Raw genomic sequence first — 16,901 nt, 5'->3', positions numbered from 1 at the left:
AAAGTGCGTGTGAAATGATAGTATGCATTCTTATTAAACTTGAAACAACTAATATGCGTTACTAAGTTTTTTGAAGTATGGATTGTTTGTATATATTTATATATTGATATGAGATTTTTGAACCATAGATAAATTTTCAAGCAAGGAGCAAGATGCACATAGTTGGTGTAGAGGGTAAGTTTGTCATCTTCTACTTTTTCCATTTATCCTCGAAGCAAAGAAAAAAACAATGTAGTATAGAAAAGAATAGTAAAGAAAAGAAGGGGGAAGGGCACATCCCCTATAATTATGATAGAAAGAAGAGCACTTGTGCCAACTCTTTGCCATGCTATGCAAGTATCATGGTTTTGTGTTCCATGTAGATGCAATGCTCGATCATGTTATGGATCTATATGCATCTTTCTTGTAAGAATATTGAGTTATCATCACTCTCTTCTAACATTTAACTTTGATGCGTTTTGTCTGATGTGAGATGTTTCCACGATTGATTGACAAAACACATAAAGAGGACATGATCGAGTAGAACAAAAGCGATCTATTATTTCTAGGTAGTATTTACATGATACTCAATCATAGTCAATTCAAGGTTGCATAATACTCATCATAACATTCAGATAATTGCACCGGGGTGCACGTACCAACCTAAAATTTTTTATAAGTTTAAAAGTTTTAAACCTTCTTCTTCATATTTTAGAGGGTTAGTGTTTACATTAAACCTTGTTTCTTCGTGGACAATGCTCTTAGGTGCTTTACTTTCAAGACTCTCACTGGGACGGAAAACAAGGGACGAATTGCCACCAATGCGAGATTGAGAGAGAGAGAGAGAGAGAGAGATGAACATGTTTACAGGAGCTGTGGACAATGGACCCTTTAAGGGAGCTTTCCTGGCTGCAAGCGCTATCTTGCATTCCCCTCAGGGTCTGCAGAGGAAGCTTCGCCACTACAGCAGCAACCAAACGCACCATCAATCGCGTGGCCTCTCAACGAATTGGGGCTCCTTGTGCTACTCCTTTGGCTTGTTCGCGAACACTTCATCAGACGTTGTCATCCTTCATCAAATCCAGGTATTCTTTTATCTCTGCATAAGTGTATTATTGAATGCCGCACGGTGAATGGCTCCACTGTTCTGGTTGGGCACACATTTCTTGACTTCAAGAGTTAGTAAATTGGGCTGTGTGGTGTATGGAGTTATGTCGTATTACTAGCTTCAAATTGCCCTCTTGTGGGTGGATGAAATCGGATTCCATGCTTCGCAAATTATTAGAATAAGTCTAGATGTCTTTGTCCTGACCAGTGTGGCGCTCTTGATGACCGATGGTGGGCTCTTGGTATAGCTTGTCAAGACAATAGGCCCGTAGGTTCACATTGCATGTATGCCTGTTGGCATCGTCATGGATCTACAAACTCCCCGCTGCCACTATGCAGAAATTCAGATGGCAGCAAACTCACGAGTCATCATCCCAGTGAAAAACCAAAGGGCTCGAAAGTGCAAGGAGTTTCTTAAAATTATATCAATGCAAAAATGTTCAATTTCATTTTGAAATTGGCTAGTATACAAGTTAGATTACTCAGAAATCGATGGTTCTGAGGCAGGAGAACTTTGTGCTGCAGGTGCTCAGAGCTCTTTCCCTTTCAAACAGAAACTCCATTGCTATGTAACTGATTTATTGGCACCTATGGTATATTTAGTTTGCTGAAGTGGCATTCTCTACCTCAATTTGAATGAGCAAAAGAATCAGTTCGATGTTTTACAAAACTACTTGAGGCTCCCATAGTATGTGCTTCTTTATCAGCATTGCACATGAGGGCATGCTATTGCAATGTCTGATGTGTGCTCTTGGTTAGAACAATTGGATTACTTAAAGTTTACGAGCACCAATGGCATTTCTCTTTTCCTCTCTTTTTGTACACTTGCATACATTGAACTTTTGATTGTCCAAGATGCCCCATTTGCGTGTTAGGGTTTGTGCTTAGGTGAATTAGGGTTTACGCTCCTTTTGCATTTTAGGCTTTCCACATAGTATGGAAATACCTCACTTAGTCTATGTAACCAATCTTTTGTATATCAATTGCTACCAAGACATATTTGCTCCATAATTTAAATTAATTTGATGTTCATGTACTTTGAAAGGCGATTTGTGTTACGTGAGTGTTTCAGAATATGATTAAATATTCATTTTTATATTTAAGGGTGGCCAATAGCTAGAATGCTTTATAATTATACTTGGGTTGTCATTGATGAGATGCCCAAGAGAAATTAAAAGTTTAGTCGGGTAGTCAGATTAACTAGAAAGCTCAGATTTTTATACTTTGATAGTCAGATTAACTGGAATCACATATAATGAGTGGTTTCAAAAAGTGAAACAAAATGTTCATGATCATAGAAACAAACCATGAACCGGTGAACTTATATAATAGAGCTCTCTAGAAGCTATATTTAGAGACTCTTAAAATTTAGGAGATTACTATTTTTGAAAGTTATTCAAATGGAAATCATTTTCACGTTAAAGGCTCGGAAAGTTCATATGTAACAATTTTACCTTAAGGAACCATGCCAAATTCTTAACCATTTGAGAGATTTTTAGAGTAGAAGGTTTAGAAGCTTCTTTCTCTCAAAAAGTGATATATGGTATCTAGAATAGAATATGTCATTTTGAAAAGACAAGTATTCCTACACTTGTCATTTTTAGTAAATACTTTGTCATTTGTAATCTCTACTTTTCACTTTTGAGCACCCAAGCTGCACACCTATATTTCATTTGAAATAAGCTTTTATGTTGAAATTTTAATCACATGCTTTGTACTCTTCTATTTGTCTCTCCATTGAAAAAGCACTTTCTACTTAGCTTGATTTAATCCAAGCACTAAAGAAGAAAATCAGCTTTGTTGCCTGGAGTTGATAGAAATTAGGGTTTTAAATCTCTAATATTTAGAATTGTAGCAAATTAGCCCTTTCGTATATAGTTGAGGCACTCAATGTGCGTGGTTTGTTTCAATAAATCCTTGTAAAGGGGGAGGGGCTGGTTCCCCTCTCAACGTGGTGTTGACTTCTCTCTCTCTCTCTCTCCTAATTTTTATAGTGATAATTAGTCGACTTGGTTAAGATTCAAAGTATTGTCATTTTTACGTTATTTCTCGCGCTTACATTGGTATTAGAGTGAGGATTTATTCTTTACAAGAACTTTTTTGGGTGATAGGATCTTTGAATCCAACTTTCTCACCATGTTAAGAGGCGAAGAAGAGAATTTTGGTGAATAACTGGAAGGATCCTAACACTCTGTATTTGTATACTTCTTTGATTATAAGAAGATATAAAGATACAAGGAGATGGAAGCTGATCTAGAAATTCAAGCTTTGATGGAGAGAAGGGCTAAAGCATAGGCTAAAGCGAAAGTCATTGGATAGATGTTATTACTTCATCACCTTCATTGATGACTTTACACAAAAAGGCCTTGCCTATCAATATACTATTATATATACTTCACAGTAGAAAGGAAGAATCGGTCACTCATGGAGATGGCTAGATGTATGTTGAAAGCTTAAAAATTGCCACATGGATTTTAGATGGAAGCAGTTATGTGTTCTTGTCATGTTTTGAATAGGTGTCCTACTAAGGCATTGAAAAATATAACACCTTTTGAGGCTTGAAATAGCCGTAAATCCTCAGTTGGTCACTTTCATACTTTGGGGTGTCTTGATATGCTTATATTCCCAAAATATTGAGACAAAAGTTGGACAATAAGGTTGTCTGTACAATCCTGTTTCCAAGGAAGTTTTCGTCAATAGAGATGTGATTTTTGATGAAAAATCGGAATATCTCTTGCTGGTTATGACACATATCAGGCTGCAAAAGATGTGCTTGAAGTGTTGCTGCCTATTTCTTTTGATGATATAGCTAGAGCTTCATTAAATGAACAAAATGTTCAGCCAGTTGCTCCATTAAATAATGCAAAAATTCAGCCTATGGCTGATGTGAATATTCAACAAGATGTTGAACATGAGGTTTATCATGAGCATGTACATATTTAGGAGGCTAGACATAGACCTAGATGGTACTTGCAGACTCTACAAGGCAGTCATATACTTCTCTTGCTACTCATACTCGAAGACAAATATGTCTGCTTGATCATGCTAATGCTATGGAGTTTGTTATGGCAGCAAACACACTTGATGATGTTGGGAATAAAGGCCTCCTGCCTTTTCAATGTGCTCGGGTGTGAACACACCCTTAGCACTTGTACTTACACATATATCTATCTAAAAACCTAAAGGTACATACTCGTCATTGCATCTACAAATGTGCTCACTCTCTACTCTGCTCTATCTCACTCTCTTTGTCTCTCACTGCGCGTAACGACTGTCTGTCTCGATCTCCGTGCCTAACCGGACTCTACAAACTGGTATCAGAGCCATCAGGTTCTGTGCGCTTCTCGAGATCTGACAAGACTAGCACACAACTGGAGTTTTTGATGACTTGTGTGTCGGGCTGAGGCATCAGGCAATGTGTGGTGTCAGGTAGGCGTAGGTTGCCAAAGGTTCAGGCGGGCTGGACAAGTGACAGCAGCCGTTGAAGAGTAGTTGCAGGCCAGGTGACGGACGGCGTTTGCAAGGCAGTTGACTTGTGTAGAAACGTGACGGGTAGCAATTGGCGGGACAGGGCAATGTTGGGGCAGCAGCTGGCGCGTGGCAGGTAGCAGTTGATGGGCGCGTTGCACGGCGACCACGCGATGGGAGTGGAGGTGCGCTGCACGGTGGGACAGGTCCCGTGCGTGGCGGGACGGTGGAAGGGGGTCAATGGACCCCGTTACATCCTTCATAAAAAAAGAAAAGAAAAAATATTTTCTTCTAAATCTCCTTTGAATTTGCCTCTTCTCCTCCGGGTGTTCGCACGCACAAGCACAGTGTGCAAATCTGTTGGTTTAGGTCCAGAAATTTGGGGCTTTTCCAGATAGAGTGCTATCAATCCAAAATTGAGGCATCTGCATCAGGAATTGCAGACATTGTGCACATTTGAATTGGGAATTTCGCCAAAATTATTGAAATTTTGCTCATCTGAGTGAAATTTCTCAACATTGGATCCATAAAATTTAGGGCTTTTCCTGGACTTGGGGATTGTGATGCAGGACAAGCAAATTTGTCTTAGAAATTGCAGGAATTTGTGACATTTTGCCTTCGACATTTGGGGCTTTTCATGTACATGCGCAAATTGGGCTGAAATTTACCAAATTTCTTGACATTGATGCACATTGGGCCCCGTGCAATTTGGGGCTTTTGCAGTTTCGGCAAAATTTGTGTAGCATTTGGTCATTTTATGTACATGCAAGTTGAATTCCACGCAATTTGGACATCAACACTTGGTAAAATTTGGGGGTTTTACTAAAATTGCTCTATTTGGCAAAATTGGCCTGTTCTATGCATGACAGAGAAGATGCAGATGTGTGGTTGATGCTTTGAGCACAAAATTTTGGGGCTTTTGACCGTTCGTGTCAAATTTTATGCCCGTGGGTACATGTACAACAGAAATTGCAGCTGAAATTTTGAGATTTCTCATGCAATGTGGTGCATATGCCCTTGGAATAGCTGTAATCGGTTGAAAAATGCTGTAGCACATGGTTTGATGCTTCTGAAAATTTAATCACAGATCTGAAATCTGTGCTTTTGCGTGGTCATTTATTGCTGATTGGTACTTGTTTGTACCTTGGTCACTTGGGTGATAGTTTGGGGTTGCATTTGCTGGTTTTTTGGTCACATTTGGGCTGAAAATCATGGCTGGCAGCAATGACAGCAGTAATCTGATGCACATAAAGAAGCTTGAAGGCGCACATAACTTTGCAGTTTGGCAAAAGCAGTGCTACAATATCCTGTTGCAAAAGAAGCAGACAAAGCCGATCAAAACCAAAGGGGCAAAGCTTGCGGACATGGAACAGGACGATTGGGATGAGTTAAATGAGCTTGCACGCTCAACCATAGAGCTATCGATTTTTGATGCCTTGCTGTTCATTGAAGGTTTGGATTCTGCATATGCTATATGGACTAGATTGGAAAAACTGTATGCACAAAAGAGTGCTGCAAGCAAAGTGTATTGGCTGAAAAAGCTTATGGATTTGTGTATGAAAGAGGGTACAGTAATGTCTACTCACTTGAGTGAGTTTAACTCCATTTTCAGCCAGTTGGTTGCATTGAAGTTCATGATTGATGAGGAATTTAAGGCTACTTTCTTGCTTTGCACTATACTAGAGAGTTGGGATACATTCAGGATTGCTATGAGCAATTCTAACGTAATCCTTTTGTATGTTGATGTAGAGAGTGCTCTACTTATGGAAGAGATGAATTGGCAGAACAATGCATCCAGTAAGTCTTCCAATGCTTTGCATACTAGGAGCAGATCATAGCAAAAGGGCAAATATGATGGTAAGGGACGCAGTAAATCACGTGGCAAAGATGTTAAATGCCATCATTGTGGCAAGAAGGGTCACTTTAAATGTGATTGCTACAAGTGGAAGAAAGAGAAAGGAAAAGGCAATAAGATAGATGATAGCAAGGAAGGGAAGGACAGTCAGCCTAAGAAAAGCAGTGTAAAAATTGAAGAAGTAAATGTAGTCACTCATGACAATGACAGTGGGAGTGATGTACTCTTTGTCTCTTCACATTTGGTGCATATTCTTTACTTGGAGATACAGATGATGACATGTATACCTGGATTCTCGATTCAGGTGCTTCCTTTCATGTCACCCCTCATTGTGAGTGGTTCTTTACCTATACAGGGGGTCGAGATAGTGTTGTCCATCTTGGGGACAACTATGCATGTGAGATTGTAGGTATTGGCAGTGTGTAATTACAATTTTAGCATGGCTCTGTCTTTACACTTCAGCATGTACGGCATGTACCTCAGCTCAAGAAGAGCTTGATTAGCACAGGGCAGCTAGATGATGATGGTTTTCATACCACCTTCGGTGATGGAAAATGGAAGATCTATAAGGGATCTAGGGTTATTGCTAGAGGTTGCAAGAGTGATACTTTGTATCCACTTCATGTTTCTAGTGTGCGTAACCATGTTGTTGTCGTGACCGAGTAGCCAAGCGTTTCCTTGTGGCATGGCCGGTTGGGACACATAAGTCAAACAGGAATGAAAGTGCTTTCTCGTTTGGATTACTTGCCTTGTCGTCGTTATGCTGATTTTGAGCATTGTGATCATTGTATTTATGGCAAACATGCACAGACGCCTCACAAAAAGTCTCTTTCTTTGAAATCTTCTTCTCTAGAGTTAGTACATTTTGATGTATATCAAATGCCAGGATTATCTTTAGGGGAAAAGAAATATTTTGTCACCTTTGTCGATGATGCTACATGGAAGGTATGGGTTTACCCTATTCGTAGCAAGGATGAAGTGCTTGACAAGTTTAGAAAATTCTTGGCATTGGCTGAAAATTAGATAGATAAGACACTTAAGTGTCTTTGCTCTAATAATGGTAGGGAATATGTGTTCAAGGCCTTTCAGGCATTTTGTGATAGCAAAGGGATAAAGAGGGAGCTCACTGCCCCTCATAATCCGCCCCAAAATGGAGTTGCAGAGCGTATGAATCGGAACATACAGGATAAGGTTCGTACGATGATGTCTCATGTTGCATTACCCCATGGTTTTTGGGCAGAGGCTGTTATGACAGCCGTTCACTTAATTAATCGGTCACCAAACAGGTCTTTGGGGGGGGGGGGGGAGTTTCCCAAGAAGCGTGGTCGGGCAAGCCACCTTCATATGCTCATTTGAAAGTGTTTGGCTGCGAGGCTTTTGTGCACATTTGTAAAGAAAAACGCAGCAAACTTAAGCCAAAGTCGTGTAAATGCATTTTCTTAGGATATGGTGACGAGGGTAAAATGGGGTATAAATTGTGGGATCCTGAGAAAAGGAAAGTAGTACGTAGCAATGACGCTATCTTCCGGAAAGATCGCATGCACAAACAGCCCGAAAAGACTGAGGAGGTCCGTAGGGTTGTATTTCGGGAAGAAATATCTTTTGGACAGCAAAATGTACCCGCTGTATAGCACCAAATACTTGCTGTAAATGAACCTGTAAATGCAGGAAATGATGCTGGAAATGAGCCAGCTATTGCCCATGAAAATGAGCCATTACATGTGCGGGAACAGCCAGGACAGTAAGCTGTTAATGCTGATTTGCAGGCTGAAATGCAAGGACACCATGCTGAAAATGGAAATTTGCAGGAACAGCTAGCAAACAATGACCATTGGGTTACGAAATCGTCTAGGGCTACTAGACAACCTGACAGGTTTGTTCCTGGCGCAATTAATGTGGCTGATTATGTCATGTTGACAGACTGTAGTGAACTGTCTTGCTTCAAGGAAGCAATGGACAGATAGGACAGCAAGAAATGGTATAAAGCCATGTTGTCAGAGATTGAATCTCTTGAAAAAAATGGCACTTGGGACTTGGTGCAGTTGCCTAAAGGGCAGAAAACCCTTCCATGCAAATGGGTTTAGAAGATGAAGGTCACTTCTGATTCCTCACCAAAGTACAAAGCAAGATTGGCTGCAAAGGGGTACAAGCAGGAGCATGGAATTGACTTTGATGAGATTTTCTCTCCTGTAGTCAAGATGATTACATTGAGAATCATTTTGGGCTTGGTTGCAGTTGAGGATATGGAGCTCATACAGATGGATGTAAAGACTGCGTTTTTACATGGTGATCTGCATGAAGACATATATATGCAGCAACTTGAAGGGTTTGTTGAACAAGGGAAAGAAACAATGGTATGTAAACTCAAAAGAAGTTTGTATGGGTTGAAACAAGTACCAAGAGAATGGTATTATAAGTTTGATACATTCATGCAGTCTCAAGGCTTTCGTAGAAGTTAAGTGGATCACTGCTTGTACACCAAGAAGGCAGCAGATGACAGCCTAATTATCTTGGTTTTGTATGTTGATGACATGTTGATTGCTGGCAGGGATACTCATGCCTTGGATTCATTGAAGCAAAGTCTTCATGGCAGCTTTGACATGAAGGATCTTGGTGATGCAAATCACATTCTTGGCATGCAAATACTTAGAGATAAATCGAAAGGCTTACTCTATCTATCTCAGCAAGAGTATATCTCCAAAGTTTTGCAAATTTGGAGGGGGGGGGGGGGAAACAACTGCGGTTCCATTGTCTCCATATGTGAAACTTAGTGTAAAGGACAACTCTACATCTGATAATAAGAAGGTTGAAATGGCCAAGCTACCATATGCTTTAGCTGTTGGCAGTTTGATGTATGCTATGGTTGCTACACGTCCTGACATTGCCTTTGTAGTGGGAGTGGTTAGCAGATACATGGCAACCCCTGGCAAGAAGCATTGGGATGTAGTGAAAGGTATTATGAGATACCTCAAAGGCACAAAGGAGTTGTGCATCTACTTTGGAAAGCAGAAGGCATCTGTTGTTGGCTTTACGTATGTAGACTAAGCTGGTCATGCGGACTGCAGGAAGTCCACTTAGATCTCCAGGCTATAAAAGTTTGTTGCATTGTCTACTACAGAGGTAGAGTATGTGGCTGCCACTAAGGCATGCAAGGAGGGTTTATGGCTTTCACGTTTGGTGGGAGAGCTTGGCAGGCTATAAAAGTTTGTTGCATTGTCTACTACAGAGGCAGAGTATGTGGCTGCCACTAAGGCATGCAAGGAGGCTTTATGGCTTTCACGTCTGGTGGGAGAGCTTGGCATCTCAGAGTTACCTATTCTCCATTGTGATAGTTAGAGTGCTATCATGCTAGCACGGAATCCTGTCTTTTATGCAAAGACAAAGCACATACAGGTGAAGTACCACTTCATTAGAGATGTACTTGACAGCAAGAGTATTGAGCTTGTCAAAGTGCATATAGATGATAACTTTGCAGACCTTCTCATGAAGGGTCTTCCAGCAGAGTGGTTTGCTCGTTGCCGACAGATGATGGGAGTTGGATAGATATATGTATTTCAGCTTTGTAGATACCTAGACTTAGCTGATTCTTTTCTCCTCTTAAGTCACATCGCCTTTAGGTGGGAGGTGGTTGGGAATAAAGGCCTCCTGACTTTTCAATGTGCTCGGGTGTGAACACACCCTTAGCACTTGTACTTACACATATATATCTATCTAAAAACCTAAAGGTACATACTCGTCATTGTACCTACAAACGTGCTCACTCTCTACTCTGCTCTATCTCACTCTCTTTGTCTCTCACTGTGCGTAACGACTGTCTGTCTCGATCTCTGTGCCTAACCGGTCCCTACAAATGATGATGAACTCAATTTTTTTGAGGATGCACAACAAAGTTTGCATTGGATGGCAACAATGCAAGTTGAATATGATTCTATTATGAAGAATCAAACTTGGGATTTAGTTACATTGCTTGTTGGAAAGAAAGCCATCGGTATTAAATGGGTCTATAAGTTGAAACGAAAAGCAGATGGATCCAATGTTAAGTACAAGGCTAGACTTGTAGCAAAAAGCGTGTGTAAAAGAAAGACATTGATTATGAGGAGACATTTGCTCCTATATCACACATGAACACTGTTAGGTGTATGGTTGCATTGGCTGCCCATTATAGTTGGATTGTGCACCAAATGAAATAGAACGAAGGTTTTGCTATTCTAGGGTTGCCCTTTGTACTTATCAACAGGAGTGTGAGACAGAGGGTGGGGGGAGTGACTAGTCCTTGCTTTTTATATTCAATTGAGAGGTGAGATGTATGAATGGAGCGTTGCATGCACTGGTTGGGCCTCTCTATATACAAAGCATAATCTGTTCCTGTGCACGACACTATAAGGCTCCCTGGCTTTCCTTCAGCAGCCCGTGGGTTTTGCAGTTAAAGGATCCGAACACTTTGTATGCAAGTTGAAAAAGGCTTTGCATGGTTTGAAACAAGCTCCATGAGTTTGGTATGCCAAAATTGATGCCTTCTTACTCAACAAAGGGTTCATTAACAGCCCATCAGGGTCCACTTTTTACGTATGCAAAGATGGGGGATCTTGTTGGTCATGTCTTTATATGGATGATCTTTTGATCAAAGGGACATGTGCTAGTCAAATTTCAGCATTTAAAAAAATTTTGCAGTAAGCTTTTGATACGCCAGATTTGGGGCCTTTGCATTACTCTTTAGGCATTCAGTTTATTCATGATACTAGAGGCATTGGTTTGTCACATTCTAGATATATTGGTAAACTCCTTGAGAGAATTGGTTTCTAGGATTGCAAGCTAGTAAGCACACTGTTGAAGATTGGACTTAAGATGTCTTTGCATGATGATAATGATATGTTTGATATTCATACATATGCTTCAGTAGTTGGATGCCTCATTTTTTTGTGCAACGCAAGGCCAGATATTCAGTTTGTAGTTTTGAGCCTTGAGCAGATATATGCACAGCCCATGTATGTCACATTGGCAAGTTTTGAAGTGTGTTTTCTGTTACTTGCAGGCACTAGGACTCTTGCATTGCTTTATGTCAAGGGGGGACCGTTGTAGTTACATGCTTACAGCGATTCCGATTGGGCAAGAGATTTTGATTCTTGTAACTTTACAAGTGGAAATTGTTTCTTTCTTGGCTCTTCTTGTATTTCTTGGCTTACCAAGAAACAATCCACTATTGCCACATCATCTTGTGAAGCTGAATACAAGGCAGCTTTCACTACTATAGTTGAATGTGTATGGCTGAGTCATTTGTTGATTGATCTTGATGTATCTATCATGGAGTGCACTCCTTTGTTTACTGGCAATTAGAGTGCCATTGCAGTGGCAAGGAACCCAGTGTTTCATGCATGCACGAAACACATTGAGATACATTATCACTTTGTTAAAGAGAGGCTACATGTAGAAGATATTAGCCTTATCTATTGTTCTACCAACAATAATGTGGCAACCATCTTTACCAAAGCTCTTCCTTGCGACAAATTTGAAGCATTTCGCAATGATTTAAACTTGATCTCCTTTGGTGGATGATCCTTGTATGTTGATCACTTATCATTCCAGGGGGGGTTTGTTGGGTTTTACTCACGCCTAGGCTCATAGAGGAGTGTCAGTGATTCGCACGTAGGACATTGGGCACTTTTTACTTTCCGTAAGATAGGTTTTTTTCCTCTAGTCACATTATTCTTCATTTGTGTATTCATGTTACACAGTTTGATCACTTACCACACATCACACACATCTGTGTGTGAACGCACTTTAAGCCACTTACACAACCCTAATGTCTAAGGGTTGTACTTTGTACTTTATAACACACTTTTTCAATAATCAATCAAGTAGTGACCACATTCTCTCTCTACTGTTGTGCACACTCTCCCAAGATGAGTTGTTGCTATTCTCCTTCAACAATATCTTGTAGAAAAGAGAAAGTAGATTCAAAAGATTGAGAAGTGTTGTTTTGGGTACTTGACATAGGAGTGAATAAAGATGAAAATGTGTATGACATAGAAGAAAGTGGCAAATAAGTGTAGGGTGTAGATGTAGATGTAGATGGAATGGGTAGAGAGACAGAGAGTTTGTATTCCATGCCATTTTCCACATCAAGATGGCTAGTTGTTTGTGAAGCTTCCATCCTTTGTGCAAAATCATTAGACCGGTGCATCGAATCTAAAGAAGAAAACTCAAATTTACCTTTAATGTGTTGTTGAGCTAGATACATGAGGATGAGATTGTATTTGGCTCATGAGATCTTGTATGTGCTAGCAGATTAGTCAGTTCATTGTTGGGTCTGTACTTGTGGTATAGTAGGCTGGGCTTGGAGATTATTTAGGCATTTTCTTTGCCATTGTTTATTGTGGTTTCGGCATTATTTGCAGCCAGTCGGCCAGCATTTAATGCTGGTCCACTAGTCATATTTTAGGCATTTATTTTGGCCTATTTATTGTCAACCTCCCTCCTCCACATTTATTCATCACTTGATAGTTTCTGGGGAGAGGGAGCACAACTAGTGCCTCACATTGCTTCTGTACTGTCTCATGTTTTGGTATATGGATTCCATTTCTCGAGCATACATTTGAGTTCTCATCTGTATTGTGTTCTCTCTTTCTTTTCTTTTGTCTTGTGTTCAGCAATTTATTTCAGCACATGTTTATGCTTCCATTGTTGCACCACTTCTGACATGGTATTAGATTTCGGGATTTGTGTTTCTGTTGTGTTTTCTGGCTGATTTCAGGATTGTTTTCCCTCTTGCTGATCAAGCAGTTGCTGCTCCAATCAAGCGACTAGTTTTGCGTGCGTTTTTTGTTGACGTCAGCATCCGTACAGCCTGCGCATACGTTTTAGCTTGCGTTTTGGTGCCTCTGCATCTCTTGGCTGGGCGCTTGCATTATCAGGCCGTTTTTGCTGTTTTTGGTACTTTTGATTGATTTCTTGACTTTTTACAGCAGCTTTTGTCTTATTTTACTCAGATTTTGGGTTATACTCTATATGAACTCTTGCTTTTTGCAATATGTGCTCGTGGTTTGGCTGTGTTCCCTCTCCCAATCCCTTCTTTTCTCTACTTCTTTTCTAAATCCTCTCTAGATGGCTTCTCCATGCACATCCACTGATGACAAGCTCCATGGACCTGATTATTACACGTGGAGTGCGGTGATGAAGGCTTGGTTTATCGAAAAGTGGTTATGGTACGTGGCTGGCGGAGCTATGACACGTCCTCAACAACCTTCTTCTGTTCCATCTGATTTTGATGAAGACAACCATGATGAGGTAGTACTTACATGGGATTCAGATGATACCTGTGCTTATTCGGCATTACTTCGGTGTATTTTCAAAGAAGTTCTACTGGCGGTCACCTCCTGTACGACAACTTCAAACGTATGGTCGAAGTTGCAGTTAATGTACGAGGCTCCTTCCACCATGAGGGGTGTTACTCTCTATGGCCAGCTCCAATAACTGAAGTTTGAACCCAAGGATACGATCCAATCATTCCTACTTTGAGTTACCTAACTCTAGGACTAGCGTCGCACTATGCAATCTGCCCTATCAGAGGCACATCTTGTTGGTACGGTACTCTATAAGCTTCCTCGAGCGTTTGATGGAGTGGCAAATGCTTTACGGGCGTAGACATCTACCACTCTTGTCAGTTTTCTTCATATGTTCTTGATGCTCCTTGAGCATGAGGCTACTTTGCGACTACAGGGGAGGCTTCCGTCACATTATGGAGGTTCAAGTGAGGCTCTTGCTGCTTTAGAGAGGGGTTTGAAGACCAAGAAGTCGACAGCCCAGTGTTACCACTGTGGCAAGAAAGGTCATTTACGGAAGGTCTGCAAAGAGTTAGTGGCTTCCAAGAAGAGAAAGGAGCAAAAGATGAAGCGGGATACGAACTCCTTCGACGAGTCATCATTTGCCTCAGATTCTGACTCAGCTCCTCCGGCCAAGGCGAAGTCCAAGGCACGGAAGGGATCTTTTTCTTCGGATCGCGGGAAGGGCTTAGTGGCCCCTTCCTCAACTGCTTTTTAGTGGTGCTGATGAGGTCATCTCTCACGACTCCTAGTGCCAAAGAGGGAGTATGAGAGGGTGGTGAGATGGGGCAGCCGTGCGTAATCTATATTGCTATACAAATGCACAGGATCCAAAGAGGGACATTCCTGATGCATCGACCGAAGTCTGGCAGGTACAAATCTTGGAGCTAGGATTGACATCCAGGTTCATGATGGGCTAGTTACTTGACAAAGAGTGGGTGGCTTTCGTCTGGAGCTCACATGAGGGGACACTTTGGCGGTTTGGCCAAAGAAGGGGAATCCATGGTTATTTCTGCCCTGCGGCATTGGTGACAGGATGGTCACGTATGCTACATCAGAGGCATTGTTGACAGACATTGAGAGCTGCTACAATCTTCTCTATCTTCAGGAGTTGGTACGATCGACATCGACATCAGGTTCTTTCCGAGGCACCCAGGTGGTGGCTTGCACACCCACTGCTTGGGTATCCATGGTTCTACTATGATGGACATTGTTGTATGTACTATGATGCGACATTATCATTATATATTGTATTGTATCAGATCACCCATGATCTGAGAGAGAGTGTTAGCAGATTAGTCAGTTCATGGTTGAGTCTGTTGTGGTATAGTAGAGTGGGCTTAGAGATTATTTAGGCATTTTATTTGCCATTGTTTATTGTGGTTTAGGCATTTTTTGCAGCCAGACTAGTCATATTTTAGTCATTTATTTGGCCTATTTATTGTCAACCTCCCTCGTCCACATACATTCATCACTTGACAGTTTTTGGGGAGAGGGAGCAGGTGCCAGTGCCTCCACAACCAGTGACTCACATTGCTTTTGTACTGTCTCATGTTTTTGTATATGGATTCCATTTCTCGAGCATACATTTGAGTTCTCATCAGTATTGTGTTCTGTCTTTCTTTTCTTTTGTCTTGTGTTCAGCAGTTTATGCTTCCATTGCTGCACCACTTGTGACAGTATGGTCTATGGACTCCATGGTAGTCCGAAGTCTCTTTGGCCGTGTCGGAAGTTGGAGGAGCAAGCTGTTAGGTCCACTTCGTCTCATGTATCGATGTGCTAGGCTTAGGAGCATCATGATGTAGTGAAGATGTGTTCGAAGTCATCTTGCCCCCTTGTTGTTTTCACTTTTTGCAAAGGGTTTTCTAATTAAAGGCCTAGGTTTCTTTGGAGAGAACCTGGCTTTGATACCATGCAAGGAAATATCCTAACGTAGAAACATAAATGAAAGTGTACAACAAAGCATAAACTTAGTAGAACACAATTAGGGCTAGGGTAACTTAGAGACAATGAACACTGTGATGATCTAAATGAATGGATAAACATAATATGATGCTCATGCAGCAAACAAAACATTTAGGGCTGCCTTGGATGGAGAAGCATAGTTGCTAGGGTTTCTAAAATGTGGTTTTGGCGGGGGAAAGGGGGGGGGGGAGGGGGTATGAAACGGGTTTTGTAAAACACTAGAAAGAGTTCCATTCAAGATGGGGAAAACTACGTGACTTCATATACATATAGATTATGGCTCTTGCAACACATCAAACACAAAGGCATCATGATTCATGATTTTATAATTGCAAACATTCAACATAACATCAATATTAACATGCATAATGGTCTATTATCCATGACCCAAATTAACTTTATATAGAAGAAATGTAGATGGACAACGAAGTAAACTAAATCCACGTGGTTAGTATCAACCATTAATGATAATCTAGGTTTGCAATTATAGATGAACAACCACCTAAACAAAATCCGTGCAATCAATACAGAAGAATAATTATAGATGAACAACCACCTAAACAAAATCCATGCAAACAATATCAACCATTAATAATATCCATGTCAATGTGCCAAATGAGTCCATGACAAATGTTAATTGCAAAGTTGAAAAAGCACTTTTAGGGTTTTTTTGAATGTTTGAAATAGTTGTTTCATATGTTTCTCAAATGCCCAGGTATGAAATGTGTTTCCCAACCTAATGAAATGAGTTTCTTGGCAACCATGTGGAAAAGTTGCTGAAGAGTAAAAATGTAGGGCTTAAGAAGCTCTAACAATGAAAATGTAGATGCAATGGATTAGGCATTAGTCAGGTCGCCCAACTTAGGAACATGTTGCCCAACATGCAACAAGCTGGGGAGCAGCAAAATGCAGCACTTTGAGACTTGGAACAGTGAGAAACAGCAGCACAAAGCACCAAAACTAGCAATGCATTGATCATTTGATACTATGTGAGAATGAACAACAAAAGTGGAAGAATATGAGTATTGAACATTGAGAAGTATGAATAGTGAATGAGAGAACACAAGAACTCAAAGAATGAATAAACAAGACATGAGATGTACCCAATCACTTGCACATGTGACGACCAGTAGTACCTCCAATCTCCCTCTATCCAAGTGGATGTGACTTGAGATAGTGAGAGTGGAGAAGTGGAGTATATATAGACT

At 40.7% G+C, this 16,901-nt stretch overlaps 1 protein-coding gene across 2 annotated transcripts in view; it reads left to right on the top strand.

Moving 5' to 3' along the window:
• Positions 1 to 723: 723 nt before the first annotated feature.
• RBL10 (RHOMBOID-like protein 10) overlaps positions 724 to 16,901 on the top strand; it is a 58,436-nt gene continuing 42,258 nt past the window's right edge. Inside the window, exon 1 of one of the 2 annotated variants that reach the window (XM_087662754.1) lies at positions 724 to 1,064. In XM_087662754.1, the coding sequence (XP_087518880.1) occupies positions 862 to 1,064 (203 nt within the window). In that variant the 5' untranslated portion in view covers positions 724 to 861. The remainder of the gene's footprint in view (positions 1,065 to 16,901) is intronic. The other variant, XM_087662753.1, reaches the window with a different exon arrangement.

The sequence above is a fragment of the Lygodium microphyllum genome, chromosome 22 (genome assembly GCF_053477565.2).
Source record: "Lygodium microphyllum isolate KBCC chromosome 22, Lygodium_microphyllum_v1.1.10, whole genome shotgun sequence".
In the NCBI taxonomy this organism is placed as follows: domain Eukaryota; kingdom Viridiplantae; phylum Streptophyta; class Polypodiopsida; order Schizaeales; family Lygodiaceae; genus Lygodium; species Lygodium microphyllum.
This window is presented reverse-complemented; position numbering and strand designations above follow the sequence as displayed.